Raw genomic sequence first — 16,559 nt, forward strand, 5'->3', positions numbered from 1 at the left:
AATAGCACACTGTCATTTCTGTCATCCCACTGACCTAAGACCTGAGGCTTCTGTCATTGGGCACACTTCATAACAGGTTCATTATTCAGCACGATCATGATATCTGCATAGTGTAGGCAGTGCTTTCATCTTGTATTACATTGAGTGCCAGATTTACATGATAAACACTACAAATCTATTTAAACGTCTTTCTGCTTAGCACCAGTAGCAAAACTGAAAAAGCCAGTTCAGTCAGTTCACAACAACAATCTGCAAAATACACAAAATAATAAATATAATAAAATCATCAACGTAACAGGCCCCTGATAGGTGAACTACGTTCTTTGATGCTACCATTTTTTGGGGGCATTAGTGAGCAATTCAAAACCTATGTATTTTTCAGGGTCAACTACTCACTGATTTTTGCTATTTGCTGCAGGGGTTGGTCGCTCTCCCCAGCAAAAACCCCCATCTCAATATACCCAAAATATGTGTATTTCTTTTTTGGAGCAGGGCGTCTTAACCAACAACTTCAATCACGGTAAATTGTTTTTGGTCTCTGGGTTGGTCAACTTTAGACTGTAAATAGTTCTTGGTGAAGTTATCAGCCTAGGGATTTACATACCTTTTCACACTGCACTGTAAATGTTTACTTGATGTGTTTTTTAAAATTAGCTGACTTATCTTTTAGTTAAACCTTGATGGTGATAGAATATTTTGCATGGGTTCATCATAATCATGTATTATTTTTAGTTAGTAGTAAAAATGCACTATTTGGTTTTCTATGACACCGTCGTAATGTAAACTGTACTTTGTTCAAAAGACTGTGTGCTTGCATTGATGTTTTATGTACATGTGGCAACATGCACTCTGTCTGACCTACATCTGCTAATCAGCTACAGAAATGAGGCATGGAAAAGCACGCACACACTTAACCTGTGTACATGAACATGCTTTGAAAATGCAGGAACATTTCACATCACAATTAACGTTCCCAAAATTATGATGTTGTCAGTGTTATCATATTTCAAAATTAAATTTAAACTAATAGATCATAATAGAACTGTCATTAATAAATATTTCTAGAATTGATTATTCTTTTTTTCAGTGGTCAATTTACACATTTTTCCCCATAGCCCTTGATTAGAGGTATACTCTATACAACCTGTATTTTGAGTACAAACTCAGCATTCAAGTAGAACTAGTACCCAGCGCCAACCAAGATAGTTTATTTTTTCAAAACAAACAAATGCACACATTATCAAATTACCCAAATGCACGTGTACATGATTTGATGGCGCAGGCTTGAGACACAAATATTTACGCGAGACAATGATTAAACTTTGGCTTCTTTACATAGCAACTTTTGGGAGCCTGAAAATGCAATCACTTTGTACATTTTCTTAATATCCCCATTGTGGGACTAATGAACGTTAAATCTAATTTGGCACATTACATTTTTTGGGGGGATAAAAGCGCTGCTAACATTAGGAGTTATGCATGAATAGATAAAGGTAAAACAGAACAACAAAACTTAACATGCTAGTGATGGAATGTAATTGTGTAAAAGAAATTTATACCAGCTTCATGCTAAACATTTAAGAAACTGCCACCCAAGACTTAAAGGACATATGGCGTCAAGATGATAAATTCTTTACTAACAAGCTCAAGTAATGTAGTTTTTGTTTGTCAGGAAAATAGAACTGGCCTTATTTTTTTTTTTTTATAATATCAATCTGTTTGGAGTAGTCCGTTTGCTTTTGGAACACCCCTTTTTCATCGGGAAAATTGTTATGCTCCAATGTCCTGGCAATTTTAGTACAGTAGAACCTTGGATCTCAATGCTAATTTGTTCCAGAAGGAGCATTGAGAAGCGAAACCGTTAGGATCCGAAGCAATTTTACCCATTGGAAATAACGGAAAACGCAATAATCTGTTCTCAACCAGCAAGTTTTTACCCTAACATTGCCTTTTTCATAGCACAATTGCGGCGCGAAAATGTGCAGCATTGAATATGCAATATAAATGAACTAGAATTGGCAATTTCTGGAGAAATTGCGTGTGAAGGCGAAGGCACTTCACACTATTGTGGGACTCGAAATAATGATTAAATGAAATAAAATTAATTATATTAATTATAAATTAATAATGATGATTAAATAAAATAAAAATAATAAATTAATGATGATGATGAAAATAATTATTAAAATGTGTTAAAATTGAATGAATGAAAAATTAATGAATAAAAAAATTATGGCCAAGCGGGATTCGAACGCCCTCGTGGAAGTGGCTCGCGTTCAGAGCGCCATTGTCTCCTTACTGAGCTAAACAGCGACTTGGTGCTATTCTGGTGGGATGATGCCATTAAACGAGAAATAAAAATGGTACATGCCGTTAAAACGGTAAAATGATGTTTTTAACTTAAAATTAAATGAATAACTAAATGAATGATGAAAATAATTATTAAAATGTGTTAAAATTGAATGAATGAAAAATTAATGAATAAAAAAATTATCACCAACCGGGATCGAACTCCCTCGCGGAAGTGGCTTGTGTTTCAAACATCATTGTATTCTTACTGAGCTAAACAGCGACTTAGTGTTGGTTCGGTGGAATGATGGTATTAAACAAGAAATAAAAATGGTGAATGCTGTTAAAACGGTAAAATGATGTTTTTAACTTAAAATTAAATGAATAACTAAATGAATGAATGGAAAATAATAAATAAAAAATAAGAGTTAAATAAACGAGTTAAGGAAAGAAATCATGAAAAAAGTTGTCAGATGTCAAAATTTGAACTCGGTCGTATACGTCGCTCGTGTCTAATGCGCCATTAAGAATGAATGGGGGATTTTAAGGCACAAATTTGGGGCAGTATTTGGAAGGGGAATCCCCTAAATAAGATTGAAGATTCAAAGCTCTGGTTATCTAACACACGTGTTATGGTATGTTCTTTTCCCCCAAACTAAATACTACCTATTTCACATTCCAATTTACTCTGTGTACCTGATCAAAGCTTGATTTGATGTGTTCTCTTTGGATACAACTAACACAATCTAAAATTTAAAATGTTTATAAATTTTTCTTTTGCGTGATACTGGTGCCCTCAGAAAAGTTCATTGTTTACAGCACAGATTGTGAATATAGTGTGACACTGCCTTTTAATACTGAGTTTGGTAACGCACACTGGAAACATCTGTATGTGCTTCTGTAATTTCAATCTGTAACATTTGTACCCTGTACATTGATACGTCACTGCAGACCTTTGCCACTCAAGCTGCCCCGCCCTTTTCTTAAAACTATCATTCACCCATTGTTTCCGCCTTAGATCGAGAACAACACCCACAACTTCTTCTGTCATATTGATTTCATTTTTTTTGGTGCATTTCTAAACCTATTGTACATTACAAGTACATTTGCAGTCCACCTTTAACACAGCCTTAGTTCCCCACTGAAGCTCATGGCAGCTGGTGGGAAAGAATAGAGGCTTTGTGTGGTTTAAGGGATTCCCACTGTATGCTTGTCTTCTCCTGGTTCTTCAGCTCCATCTTGTGGTTTGGCTGCAGCAGTCCATGGTTTAGTTTTCTGTAATCTTAGTGTATGTGCTTTTATATAGCTGGATGCTCTTTCGATTTGTTTTTTTTACCTCAAAGGACATACGAAGTGAATAAACCTGAACACAGCTTATAAATGCTTCTGCTGCAATTCTAAATTGATTTGCGCCTATGAAGATTGAATGAAGATTTGAGCATTTTGCTGGATTTTTTGAAATACTGTATTACATTTTGACACAGTACAAAATCCACTGTATGAAGAATTTGACTTTTTAACAAGCCCAATCGGCTTATTGGTATCCTCTTGCCTATCCTATTCCAAGGAGAAAAAAAATAACCAATGAAAAATATGTGGACATTGTGCCAGAACAATGCTTCACCACACCCCAGTTCAATTCAAAAGCAGTTTTTGACAGTCTTGTAGTTTGGGCTGTCACTTTCAATTAGTTTTTAGAATCAACATGCTTTTCAAGTCAAGAATCACATGTCACAAGATGCTGAAATATGGTGAAGGAATAGAATTAATTATTAACTTGGTTGCACTACTCTTTTTTGTTGTTGTTGCAAGTTTCCTTCTTTTAACCAGGGGCCCCATCCTCTCTGCATTAAAATTTCAAACAGGAAGACAATGTTACCGTACACCAACATTCTTTAGGGCAGAATGCAACTGCCTTATGAATCTGATATCTTGGTTAACCAGAGAGATAATGAAACTGTGAAAAGCATTTGGATTTTGGAGTTCACAACATGATCATTGAACAGATTGTAAATGTATGGCACGTGTATTTAACTTTTTTGTAAGAAAAGGAGAAAAACAGGAAGTCAAATAAAGGGGAGCTTTATTACACAGCACATTTCATACACAAGGGAATGCAATGTGCTTTCCATCAACAAAAGTCAATAAAAAGCATTTATAAATATTGTGCTCTCAAGTTTTTAAGTTAGCCGTTGCCACTTCAATTGCTTTCATCCATCCATCCATCATCTGTACCGCTTGTCCTCCACGGGGGTCGCGGGCGTGCTGGAGCTTATCCCAGCAGTCATCGGGCAGTAGGCGGGGGACACCCTGAACTGGTTGGGAACAATTTGGAGTGCCCAATCGGCCTACCAAGCATGTTTTGGGGATGCGGGAGGAAACCAGAGTGCCCGGAGAAAACCCACATGGGCCCGGGGAGAACATGCAAACTCCACACAGGGAGGGCCGGAGGTGGAATCCAACCCGCACCCTCCTAACTGTGAGGCGGTCGTGCTAACCAGTGCACCACCGAGCCGCCTCAATTGCTTTTATACGGCGCATATTCCACCAAAACATTTTTTTTTATGACCGGATATTTTAAATGATATTTTTCCACTGGAAATGTGTGTGTTTATATTTTTAGTATTTTATACATTTAATAATATAAAAAATTGTTTAAATATAAATGGAGATTAAATCTGTCATTTTAAAAACGTTGTTGGAATCTGGTGGCTGGTGTATTGGAGCTCTGGTGACATTCTGTATGTTTTCTTGACAAAACCAAAATATTCCCAGTAAAATATTCTGAATGTCAGGTCCTACATATACCGTATTGGGCCGAATATAAGATGACCCTGATTATAAGACAACCCCCTCTCTTTGATTGATTGATAGAACTTTATTCATCCCACAGCGGGGAAATTCACTTGTCACAGCAGCGCATATGAGTGCAAGAATGATACGAGTGCAAGAATAAAACAAGTGCCAAAATTCCCAAAAAGGGTAAATAATAGACAAGGACAAACACAAGAGTCGCTAGTAGAGACAAATCACATGAATTTTATCAGGTGCCACACATGTTGTAAAGTCTGACAGCAGAGGGAATGAAGGACCTGCGGAACCTTTCCTTCCTACACCGAGGGGGCAAAAGTCTGCCGCTAAAGGAGCTGCTCAGAGACCACACAATCTCATGGAGGGGGTGAGAGGTGTTATCCATGATGGATTTAAGCTTAATCAACATCTTCCTCTCACCCTCAACCTCAATGGAGTCCAGGGGACAGCCCAGGACAGAGCTCGCTCTACTGACCATCTTCTTCAGTCTCCCCCAGTCCCGGTCAGTACTGCCCCCACCCCAGCAGACCACAGCGTAGAGGATGGCTGAGGCTACCACAGAGTCATAGAAGGTCCGGAGGAGAGCCCCACATGCACCGAAGGACCTCAGCCTCCTCAGCAAACTCAAGTTTGAAAAAAGACACCAATTTTAATTTTTATACAAATCATGCAAAACCTGTCCATCACATCTTAATGTCTGAACATTTAAATTTGTAAACTAAAGTGCAATCACTTTTGTAAATGAATGGCTTCTGGTTTTTTAAATGTAAATAAACCAATCTACTGTGATTAAACAACAAAATTGCAATAACTGCATTAACCATCAAAGTGAAGTCTAACTGTAACTGTAGTCTGAAACAAATCTGAATAAAGAAAAACATTGCAATAAAATAATGCAAACTGGTTTAAACTTGAGAGTAGCTGAGATCTGTCATGTCAGAACATTACTCCTCACAAACATCCTCTTCCATCAAAGTGAACTCTAACTGTAGTCTTGAAACAAATCTGAATAAGAAAAAACATTGCAATAAAATAATGCAAACTAGTTTAAACTTGAGAGTAGCTGAGATCTGTCATGTCAGAACATTACTCCTCATAAACATCCGCTGCCTCGCTGTACTCAGTGTCACTGTCGTCACTCCCATCCTCTGGCTCCGCTGGCTCCTCCCATAGCACGTCATCCTCACTGCTGTCCAGGGCTTTTGATATGCAACATTTTTTAAACCAGTGGATGATGCTCTCTGGGGAAACTGCATTCCATGCATGGAGGATCCACTCACACAGCAAACATATACCGGAGGCTTCTGAATCTTTCCTGTCGGTGTAAGTGCGTGATCACCAGACAGGAGCCACTCTATGTATTTCTTTCGCAGATTGTCTTTGAAGGGTTTGTAGACCACAACATCCAACACCTGCAGCTGACTTGTCATTCCCTCCGGAATAATCGCTAAGTTGCCGTTCATCGTCTTCACTTGTTTTTTGACTGGATCAGACAAGTGTCCACGAAATACATCCAAAATCAGCATGTTCCTCTTTTTTCTGAGTCCCCCACGCCGTCTGCCCCAGACAACCTTGAGCCAGTCCACTACAAGCTCGGTCTCCATCCAGCCCTTTTCCTGGGCATGTACAATAACGCCAGGTGGCATTGCCTCCTTAGGTACTGTTTTACGTTTTAAAACCACATACAGAGGGAGTTTGGTTCCGTCTGCAAGGCAAGCTAACATGGTGGTAACGCGGCTCATCTCATTTCCAGCGGATTTTATAATAACAGATTTCTCACCTTTCTTGTGCACAGTGACAGGTGTCTAATCAGCATTGCCAATCTGATGAAGTGGGCAAGAGTGCTTTTTCCTTAAGTTGATCTGCAAAGTCAGAGGGCAGGCGCTAGGCTAGACTTGTTAGTCCATTACGCCGCACCATTCTTTTACACCAGCCAAGGCTTGCTTTGAAGTCAGCAGTGGGTATGTCTAGCTCTTTGGCTATTTCCACGGCCTTGAAGTGAATGACAGCTATGCTGATGGGCATCCCGTCCTTTCGTTTCTTGTCCACGTACGCGCACACCCTCCTGTAGAGCTCTTGAAAGCGGGCGCTCTGAGGACCACGGAAAGCTTTTCTCTGATTGTGAGCATTTTTTAGGCGATCTGTTTGAGTCTTTGTACATTACACTCTGTGACACCATATTTCACAGCCGCTTTGCAATTGTTTGAAGACTCTGCCTCATTTATCACCATCATCTTGAAGTTTGCATCCTAACTTCTCCTCAGACGCCGGTTAACCTGGTCGATCTTCGACCCACTTTTCTCCAGATTGTCACTACGTTTCTCCATGTTCTGTTATCTCTTCTCTTATTTTCTTCTCTTTTCTTTCTTACCACTATTTTTTATTTTTCTTTGTAGTGCTACCGCTATTTTCATTTTTCTTCTTCGTGACATGGGTTCGCATTGACCTGGGGCGTTAAGTTCAGCATTCGCTTTAATCTGGCGCCATCTAGTTTTGCAAATGAATGTCTAGACCCGATGTCTAGACCCTGACTGTAAGATGACCCCCACATTTTCAGTCTTGTTTCAATGCTAAAAACCCTGTCTTATATTCCGGCCAATACGGTATTTTATAGGTCACCAATTTTGTTTTCACAGTAAACACACGACTTTTTTTTTTTCTCCCATTTTGTGTGAGCTCGACTGAAAGATCTAAATCTTTTTCTCCAAACACAAAAGGCCATTTCCCTCAAATCTGGTTCTCAAATCTCAGATTTGTGTTGGTGAGCATTTCTACTTTGTCAAGATAATCAATTCCACCTCACAGGTGTGGCATATCAAAATGCCTATTTGACAGACAATAAAAGAAAAGACACTCCAAACTACTGCGTTTTTGGACTTGGGTTTCGTTGAGTTAGAAATACTGAGCTTGGCCTCAACTGAGCCTCCATGACGGCAATTAACCCACTGACTTCATCATTCTAATAAGAGAGTATTTTACCTAACCACACTTGCATGCTCACAAGCAGTTGAGTTGACATCAGTTGTAGTAGCATGTGTGGCGTGTCCAACTGCCAAGTGGACTGTGTGGGTGTTGGGTGGCTCATAGCAGACCCGCTCTGACTGAAGAGAAGAGGATCCTATTTTTACCCCTTCACAGCACCCTCATATCACAACAGCTGTCCCGAAATCTCCTGTCTGTCCGGGTTCAGGAATAGCCGGCCTATCAACGCTCTTACCTTCTCCGGTCATGCATGCTCTCTCTGTGCTCCGACAAGTTGCTTGCTCCCAGTTTCTAAAGTTTAACTAGTTTTCAATCTGACAAAACTGGATTTAAGGAATTACTTCAAAAGCCGGTAACGTTTTGGGAAATTTGTTTAAAAAGGACAGGTCTCCAGAAAAGAACGTCAACTCTGGTAACACAATTTTTAGAATATTTAGTTGTAGTCTGCTCATATGGCTTTTCATTCTGAAAGAAGCGTTTGACACCAACAGACATTTTTCTCTTTCCATTTGTATGTTAAAGCATAAGACTATATCGTACACCAAGTTGCTTTTTCTGCTACCATAAAATTCACAAGTTTCTATAGATAATGTGCTGCGAATTGGATTGAGAAATCTGGTAGTGATTTGTTTCTGTGAGATTGAAATTATTTATTTTTACAACCCTTTCCAATAGTAATTTTATTATTGTAAAATGTGCATTTTAAGGATTTTTTTTTCAGTTTCTGATGAATTTTAGTTCAAATAATTAATACTATGCTATAGCTTTTTGAAATAACAATGGATTGATCAGACTTTTTGTTTGGGTAGGTGCACAGTTGAAGTACAAGTTGGGGACCTATCTTTACTATTACTATTTTTTGTCAGCTATATATTATCTTGACGTTGATATTGGGGTGCACTATAGTATGGCCCAGTATTGATATTATGACATATTTAATGTTAGTTATGAATTCTTGTCCCAATGATTTATGTAAAAATCTGTCTCTTATTGGTTCTTACACCTTGGATATATGATGTCATTATTTTATTTATGTGCGCTGCCAAGCTTCAACTGGTCATGATCAGTCATTTGAGGCAGATATTTCTTGTTAACCACCGATAGACATTAGGCATGCCAACATTGAGTCAACAAGAAGCAGCTGCTTGTATGTTACAGCAGTGATTCCCAATTAGTTTGCTGTGAGGGATCAGTGTGCTGAGGGAAATTACCCAATTATTAAGACAAAAATAGTATTTACTTTCCATCAGGGGTGTACGATACCGTTTTTGACCGATAACATATGCATCAATATCAGGGCCTAACGACACAGAGCATGATAAGTATGGCTTTTTTTTTATACGATTTGATACGGTAAAAGCAATTTCTATACGATATTTTAATATTTTGAAATAGTAACAATGGCTTTTCTAGAAATAAATATATAGTGATTAAAAGTAACTCTAAATTATATATTTTTATTGGAATTTATTTTTAATCAAGTTCAGCTTCACTGTTTCCAAAATGTAAAAAAACAGCATTGATATTTAAGAGCTAGTCCTCTTAAAATTCTAGCACAAAGTGCAGCATAAATAGATCATTCTATTTTTAAATGCAAACTTTTTTCATCAGAACATTGCTGTTTGGTACATTGAATGAATATTTTGATGGATGGTTGAGATGTCCTTCTGTGTGAGTGGTCATTGCTTGCACCATTTATTTGTCTAGTTAGGAAGTTAGGTAGTTAAATAGTTAGATTCAGTCAACAACAATTGGTGAGTATTGTTTAATTTCAATTGCCAGCATTGCAGTGCCACCCATTCTAAAGGTATCACTCACTTTGGGAAGGTCGAGGTGTTCAGTAATTGTGCGCTGATTTTTTTTTGTTGTCAGAAATAAAATCTATCAACTATGTGTTGCAGAGACACTCATTTAGTTTAATTCTCACATTCTTCCTAACCCCACAGCCCATGACAGCAGATCAGCCAAGATGGCATTCTCATCTCGTTTTTCCTTCTGGGAGCAAAAGGGAAGTCTCGCTTGGAAATTTTGCAAATGAACCTAACCTAGCATGGCGTTTTGAATTAACACACTGTCACATTTCACCACTGTGTGTCAGACAGTCAGAGATCTGTAGAGTCTATGCTTATTTTATTCATTTATTTATAGTTAACTGTGTTTCAGTAGTGCATCAATAAGTTTGGGCGATAAAAATTGCCTCAATTCTCTTGAAGAACAATCAAGATGATGTACGTTTTGTGGTTTGCATGAGTTGGTGGACAATGCTTTATGTCAAGTAGAAACACTTTTATATGCTGTGATTTGTATTAAAATATTTAGGTCAAAGAGGAAAACAAGCCAGACAGCAGAAATGTGAGTGATTTTCTTTTGATAGTAAGATACATTAGTAGTCAAGCAAGGTGTGTGTTAGGTTTATGATTTAAGATTGATCACCAGTAACAATAATAATAATAATAATAATAATAATAATTTAGCAGTCAATTTTCTCTTTTAAAATAAAATGGATGATTGACATTGTATGATTACTACATTATACTGGATCTTCCTTCTTCCTTCTCCCCTTGTTCGTCTCTGTGAGTAGTCAGATACTAGTGATATGCTGTCCAACCGAGCCAAGTCTGTTCCTGCTCTTGACCCTGGAAGGGGGATATACCAGGCATTGAGCCCCCCGGCCGTTGCATCTTCAGAAGTGGTTGGTCGAGTCAGGAGTCCCTCGCCACCAAGAGTCAGAACACCTGTTAAAGTGCCAGAACGTTTCAAAAGCCCTGAGCCATCATCGTCACCATCATCAAAGATAGCAGAGCGGTTCAGGAGTCCTGAAGCAAGACATAATTCTGTGTCCCCAAACCTGATTACAAATGGTAAACAAGAACAAAATGGGGTTGCACCATGTTGTGTGAGCTTGCCGGATTCTACAGATGATCAAGGTCTGACTCGCAAGAAAGTAGTGAAAGTAGTTCGTCGTGTTGTAAGGAAAGTCCTGCCCTTGGCTGTAGAAGAAACAACTGCACCAACACATGCATCAGAAATTCCAGAAGTAACCAGAAATGGTACTGCTCCAACTTCTGTGTCTAAGGGCCCACTGATGTCTGCATTCTCTTTTAAACACGAAACAATCAAAACAGAAGACAAAGAAGACATTTCTCGAGGATTGACCAACTTGATGGTGAGAGGCAGGACAAGAGAACCTCGATCGAGAATACGTAAAGGTGACCATGCAGAAACAAAAGAACTGGATAATAAAATTGATAATGAGAAAAAGCAAGTTGAGCCCAACAAAGAGATGAAAGAGGATACAGTCTCCCAAAAGTCTCAAGAGGACAATTTATGTCCTCCTCTACAATCGCCAGTAATCCCTGTGACTGAAAAAGGCGCACCTTCAAATAAATCAATTCCATCGCCACATTTTACCAAGTCCTCCCATTCCAGACCGACATCTTTGCCACAGGTCTTTGGCTTCATCCCAACACCCAAGCCCACGTCTTTGCGTCCACCTCCAGGCTTTATACCTATTACTAGACCAACAGCTTCTAAAAAATCCATCCCTACGAATGCAGACATTGCAGCAGTTCCCAAAAAGACCTTACTTCCTCCATGTCGTCATGTCTCAAGCAATCAACGCCCTGAAGTGAACCATCCTCATCAAAGTGTCAGCTCTAGCCCTCTGCCTTCTGCACCAGAAGTCAGTCCCACTCATCAGCCAGCTGTCGGAAAACAAGAGGTATTGTTTTATTACAATGATCTTCAGAATAGAAAATAAAAATAGAAAATTACAATTTTAAAGGGAAAGTAAACCCCATAAACCTTTTACAATATGTTGATGTGCAACCTCTTGTCTAGTAAATACGGCCTTCTGATTTATATTGTGTTTGTAGAATGAGGTAAGTGGCAAAATACACCCATTTTTATCCATCTCAGGGGCGGCCATTTTGCCACTTGCTATTGACTGAAAATGACATCATGGTTACCAGGCTCTGGTCACAACCCATCACAGCTCACCGGATTTCTGACGCTGAGTCTCGATTGGGTGTGACCTGAGACCTGGCTACTGTGATGACATTTTCAGTCGACAGCAAATAGCAAAATGGCCACCCCCTGAGATGGATAAAAACTGGTGGATTTTCCCTGTTCAGTTCATATTCTACAATCGAAAAATTAATCAGAACACTGTTTTGACACGTTGGGGTGCACAGAACATATTACAAAGAAAAATCTGGGGTTTCTCTTGCAGTGATAACTCCTGAATTTCTAAAACCCGCGTAATTCTTTAAAACTTGGAACATTTGCAGTCAATAATCTGAGCTCCTTGAAGATACTTTGCCAGGCCTCAGATGCAGTCAGCTTCACTTGTAACTTGGTGCTTGTTTTAAGTATCAAATCAATTCCTGAAACTCACAGGTAGCCTTTAAAGAACAGCAAGTACTGATGTAATGAGCTTGTGTGAATTGTTGACGTTAAACATCTATGTGCAGATTTCTTGCTCTCTTATCAGTGTACAGTGAATTGCAGTAATCGAACCTGGATAAAATATAAGCATGGATGACATTCTAGGTCTGATTAATAGAGGTACGGTTTCAATTACTAATGCTTGATACCACCAATTCCTTTTTTGATCTGGTACAGAGTAGATGCCGGTCCGTTATAGCTATTTTGTGCAAGCACTCCTAGTCTATATCCATTTTGAATGATTTTTTTTTTTTTTTTTTAGGAAACTATCCCTGTTTTTAGCCCATTTATTCCTATGTAAACCTCACATGACTAAAGCGAAATAATTGTTGCATTAGACAGTGGTCAGAAGGAATTCTGGACCAATTTGCAGTTCATGTTTGTTTTCCACCGCGGACTGTGACTTTTTACATCGTGTGTTTGATAAAAATTTGAAAACCTACCGTAAATGTTTTGTGGCATTAATTTAAGGAGACAGTGTTTGTTGTTGGGACTTAAATTAGAACAGATCACATTTCATGAGTAATAATGATAATAATAAGAATAGCACATTTTATTTGTCTTGCACTTTTCATAAAAATATTTTGTGCTAAACAAAAGCAAAACAACAAATCAAAGAAGATGGAAAAGCGCAAGTCAATAAAATAAAAAATGACACATTTCTACTGCCCGATGACCGCTGGGATAGGCTCCAGCACGCCCGCGACCCCTGTGGGGACAAAGCGGTACAGAAAATGGATGGATGGATGCAAACACGCAACTAAATCCAAATTCTTGACAAAGTTTAAAGATTCACTTACAACTTAATATATTTGGTGATGATTTTGGAGACACTTTCATCTGTATAAAATCAACGTGGTCTTTGTTCCTACCAGCTGATTGACACATAAGCTGGTAATTACTTGCCCTGAGTTGTTTGCCATTCTATACTTTTTGTAATTTCTGCATTAGTGCCTTTGGAGTGAACGTAATTCCGTTTGGCCTATAGGTAACACAGATCAGTCCCACTGAGGAGGCTCAAAAACGGCTCATGAGGATCTTCAGTGCACCTGTAAATGTCCACACTGTCCGTTTGCATTGTGTGAAGTGTGCATCTTGCTTTCTGGGGAGTTGTTTTATTGTGTTGTATTCATCGTTCTCGTAAAAGAAGAAAAAACAAACTAAATAACCAACATAAACTCCCTTGGTTGTCATAGCGAAGGTATTGCTGGTCTGTGATCTAACATCATCAATGAATATGGCGACTTAACTTGCACTGCAAATTAACCCGTGGTTGCCATTCCTCATATGCTTATTACTATTGTATTTAAAAAGAAACACAGCAAAGGAAAGTGAAGGCAGAGCGCCTGTCACTCTCCCGTCCGTCGTTGCAGTGTGATGTGGTCGATCCCCTTTGACTATATCACTCAGTCTTTACTTCAGCACCCCTGTCCATATGTCCTGTTGCCTTATAGTTCAGTTAATTACAAAATTCTCACTTTTGCTTGTCTTCTCAAAGTTGAAACGCTTAAGGAAGAATATAAACTGTCAATGGCATTACATTTGTACCTATTAAGAATAACGCCAATTATGACAGGTGGTCACGCAAAGATTTTTGACAGTGGATGTACAAAGTCTACACATTGTATGATCATCCATTTCTGGCTTTAAAATGAGTTATTTTGCGGGTGTAGTTTGTAGTGGCATTTTGTCGAAAAACACCTCGTCATATCTATTGTAGTTTTCTTACATCACAAAGCATTTGAATAAGGTTGTGTTGACATTTTATATCCACTGTATACTAGTAGTGAATGCTAAGGGTTGGGCCAAATTTCAGCAGTTTGTTTTCAGCAACTATTCTCTGAACTCTTATATTATTCAATTACACATCCCAATTTGACAAGTGCTAGTTAGTTTTTATGACCGTAAAGAATAGTCACTACACAGTGACAATTCTTTACGATCATTTAAGACTTGTCATTTGCACAATTTTCACTAGTTTTCTTTTTGCATTGTCTTCATTTAATGTTCTTGGTGACCTAGTATTTTTTTTTCCTCTTCTCTTTCTTTCTCCATCTTAATGTATTACACACATTGCTCACATTGACTGCAATTTTCTCTCTGTGGCTGCTGCGGTTAAGGTGGAGCCGCCAGTCAATGTTGCGTCTACTGTCCAATCTACTGCCCTTGTAGCCTCACAGCCCCATAAACCCCTCCAGGTATCAGAACTGTTCAATTTTCCTCTGGTTCACCTTAAAGGAATTTGTACTCGAATGATAAGTCAGAGTGTAAGGCCAAGATTCCTTGCTCCATTCCCTCTTTCCTCACGTTTAATTTCTATATTTGGTCCATTTCACATTTGAAGGATACCATTTTAATTTGGTGTGTCACTGATTCATATTTCAAAGCATAAATTAATATACTCAGCCCATCATATTAAACTACAAAACTACATTTTGTTCTGTGTGCTTGTTGATGGTTTAAGATTTACTGTTATTTGGTCTTTATTGTATGAGAGAAATATGCGGTAATCCCTCGTTTATCGCGAATCATTGGTTCCAAGCCCACCCGCGATAGGTGAAAATCTGTCACCCTCTCATTTTTAACATTGAGTGGAGCCTCGGTTTTCAACCACAATCCGTTCCAGAAAGCTGTTCCAGAAGTGAATCGTTCGAATTCCGAATCATGTTTTCCCATTACAAATAATGGAAAAAAAAAATGAATCCGTTCCAACTAACAACAAAAAAAAGAATTAATTTGCGCATTTTTATCTGATCGTGCAACTGCAGCGCACCGCCGAACATGCAACCGTAGCGCGTCGCCGACTGCGCAACTGCACCGCGCTGGTCGCATTATTGTGACAGACCGGTCTCTGAAATTTAGAAAATATTTTAAAAGTCCTGATGTACTTTCCAAAATTTAAGTAGACCTTAGTGTGCAGGGAGCTCAATTTTGTTCGATCTTGCAACGGCAGCGCACCGCCGAACGCACAACTGCACCGCGCTGGTCGCATTATTGTGACAGAGCGGTCGCTAAAATTTTGAAAATATTTCAATTAAATAACGTCCTGATGTACTTTCCACAATTTAAGTGGACCTCAGTACGCAGGGAGCTTAATTTTGTCCGATCGCGCAACTGCAGCGCACCGCCGAACGCGCAACCTTTGCGCGCCGCCGACCACGCAACTGCACCACGCTGGTGCATTATTGTGACAGAGCGGTCGCTAAAATTTAGAAAATGTTTTTAAAGTCCTGATGTACTTTCCAAAATTTAAGTGGACCTCTGCGCAGGGACCTCAATTTGGTCTGATCACTCAACCTGTCGCATTGCTTTAGGAGCGTCTTTGTGTTTTAGGATGGCTTTACTGCTCCCACTTGCTTCCTTTGGAGCCATGATTAGAGTTGATGCAATTCTCAGAGTAACGAGAATATAATAACGAACGGAGTCAGTTGGCATGCAGGTCCTCTCGGCTCATCTCGCGAGGTTCGACAGCCGAAATTTTGTCTGACATCCGAAGCAAAAAAGTCTTGAATATTTTTGTTCGAATACCGATTTGTTCGAGAACCGGGACGTTCGAAAACCGAGGCTCCACTGTGCATGCATTTTTTGTGTATCAATAAATGTATATTAAACCGTATAAGTGCATATGTTATCATCAAAACATTAAATAATAGTTTCAAACATGTAAATACTAGTATAAATGACATACAGAAAATAATGTACAAATAATATAAAAAAGCCCGATGACGGCTGGGATAGGCTCCAGCACGCCCGCGACCCCCGTGGGGACAAAGCGGTTCAGAAAATGAATGAATGAATGAATGAATGAATAGTATAAATATGAATATGAATATACGTGTGTGTGTGTGTGTGTGTGTGTGTGTGCGTGTGCGTGTGTGTGTGTGTGTTTGTAAAACCTATGTAGATGTAGCTAAACTATACAGACTGTAAATATGTTTTTAGAACTCTTATTATTATAACAACGTTTTTATAACAAGGTACAAGGTACATGCTTTAAATATATTTTTAGAACTCTTATTATTATAATTTTT

General features: G+C 38.8%; 1 protein-coding gene across 5 annotated transcripts in view; it reads left to right on the forward strand.

Moving 5' to 3' along the window:
• The first annotated feature begins 9,562 nt into the window (after nucleotides 1-9,562).
• LOC147054823 (unconventional myosin-XVIIIa-like) overlaps nucleotides 9,563-16,559 on the forward strand; it is a 116,745-nt gene continuing 109,748 nt past the window's right edge. For 2 of the 5 annotated variants that reach the window (XM_085915552.1, XM_085915553.1), the window contains exon 1: nucleotides 9,574-11,803. In XM_085915552.1, coding sequence (XP_085771678.1) covers nucleotides 10,679-11,803 — 1,125 coding nt within the window. In that variant the 5' untranslated portion in view covers nucleotides 9,574-10,678. Of the gene's footprint in view, nucleotides 11,804-16,559 lie in introns of all 5 variants that reach the window. The other 3 variants (XM_085915550.1, XM_085915551.1, XM_085915554.1) reach the window with 3 other exon arrangements.

The sequence above is a fragment of the Syngnathus leptorhynchus genome, chromosome 7, assembly GCF_054491065.1.
Source record: "Syngnathus leptorhynchus isolate UIUO chromosome 7, UIUO_Slep, whole genome shotgun sequence".
Lineage (NCBI taxonomy): Eukaryota > Metazoa > Chordata > Actinopteri > Syngnathiformes > Syngnathidae > Syngnathus > Syngnathus leptorhynchus.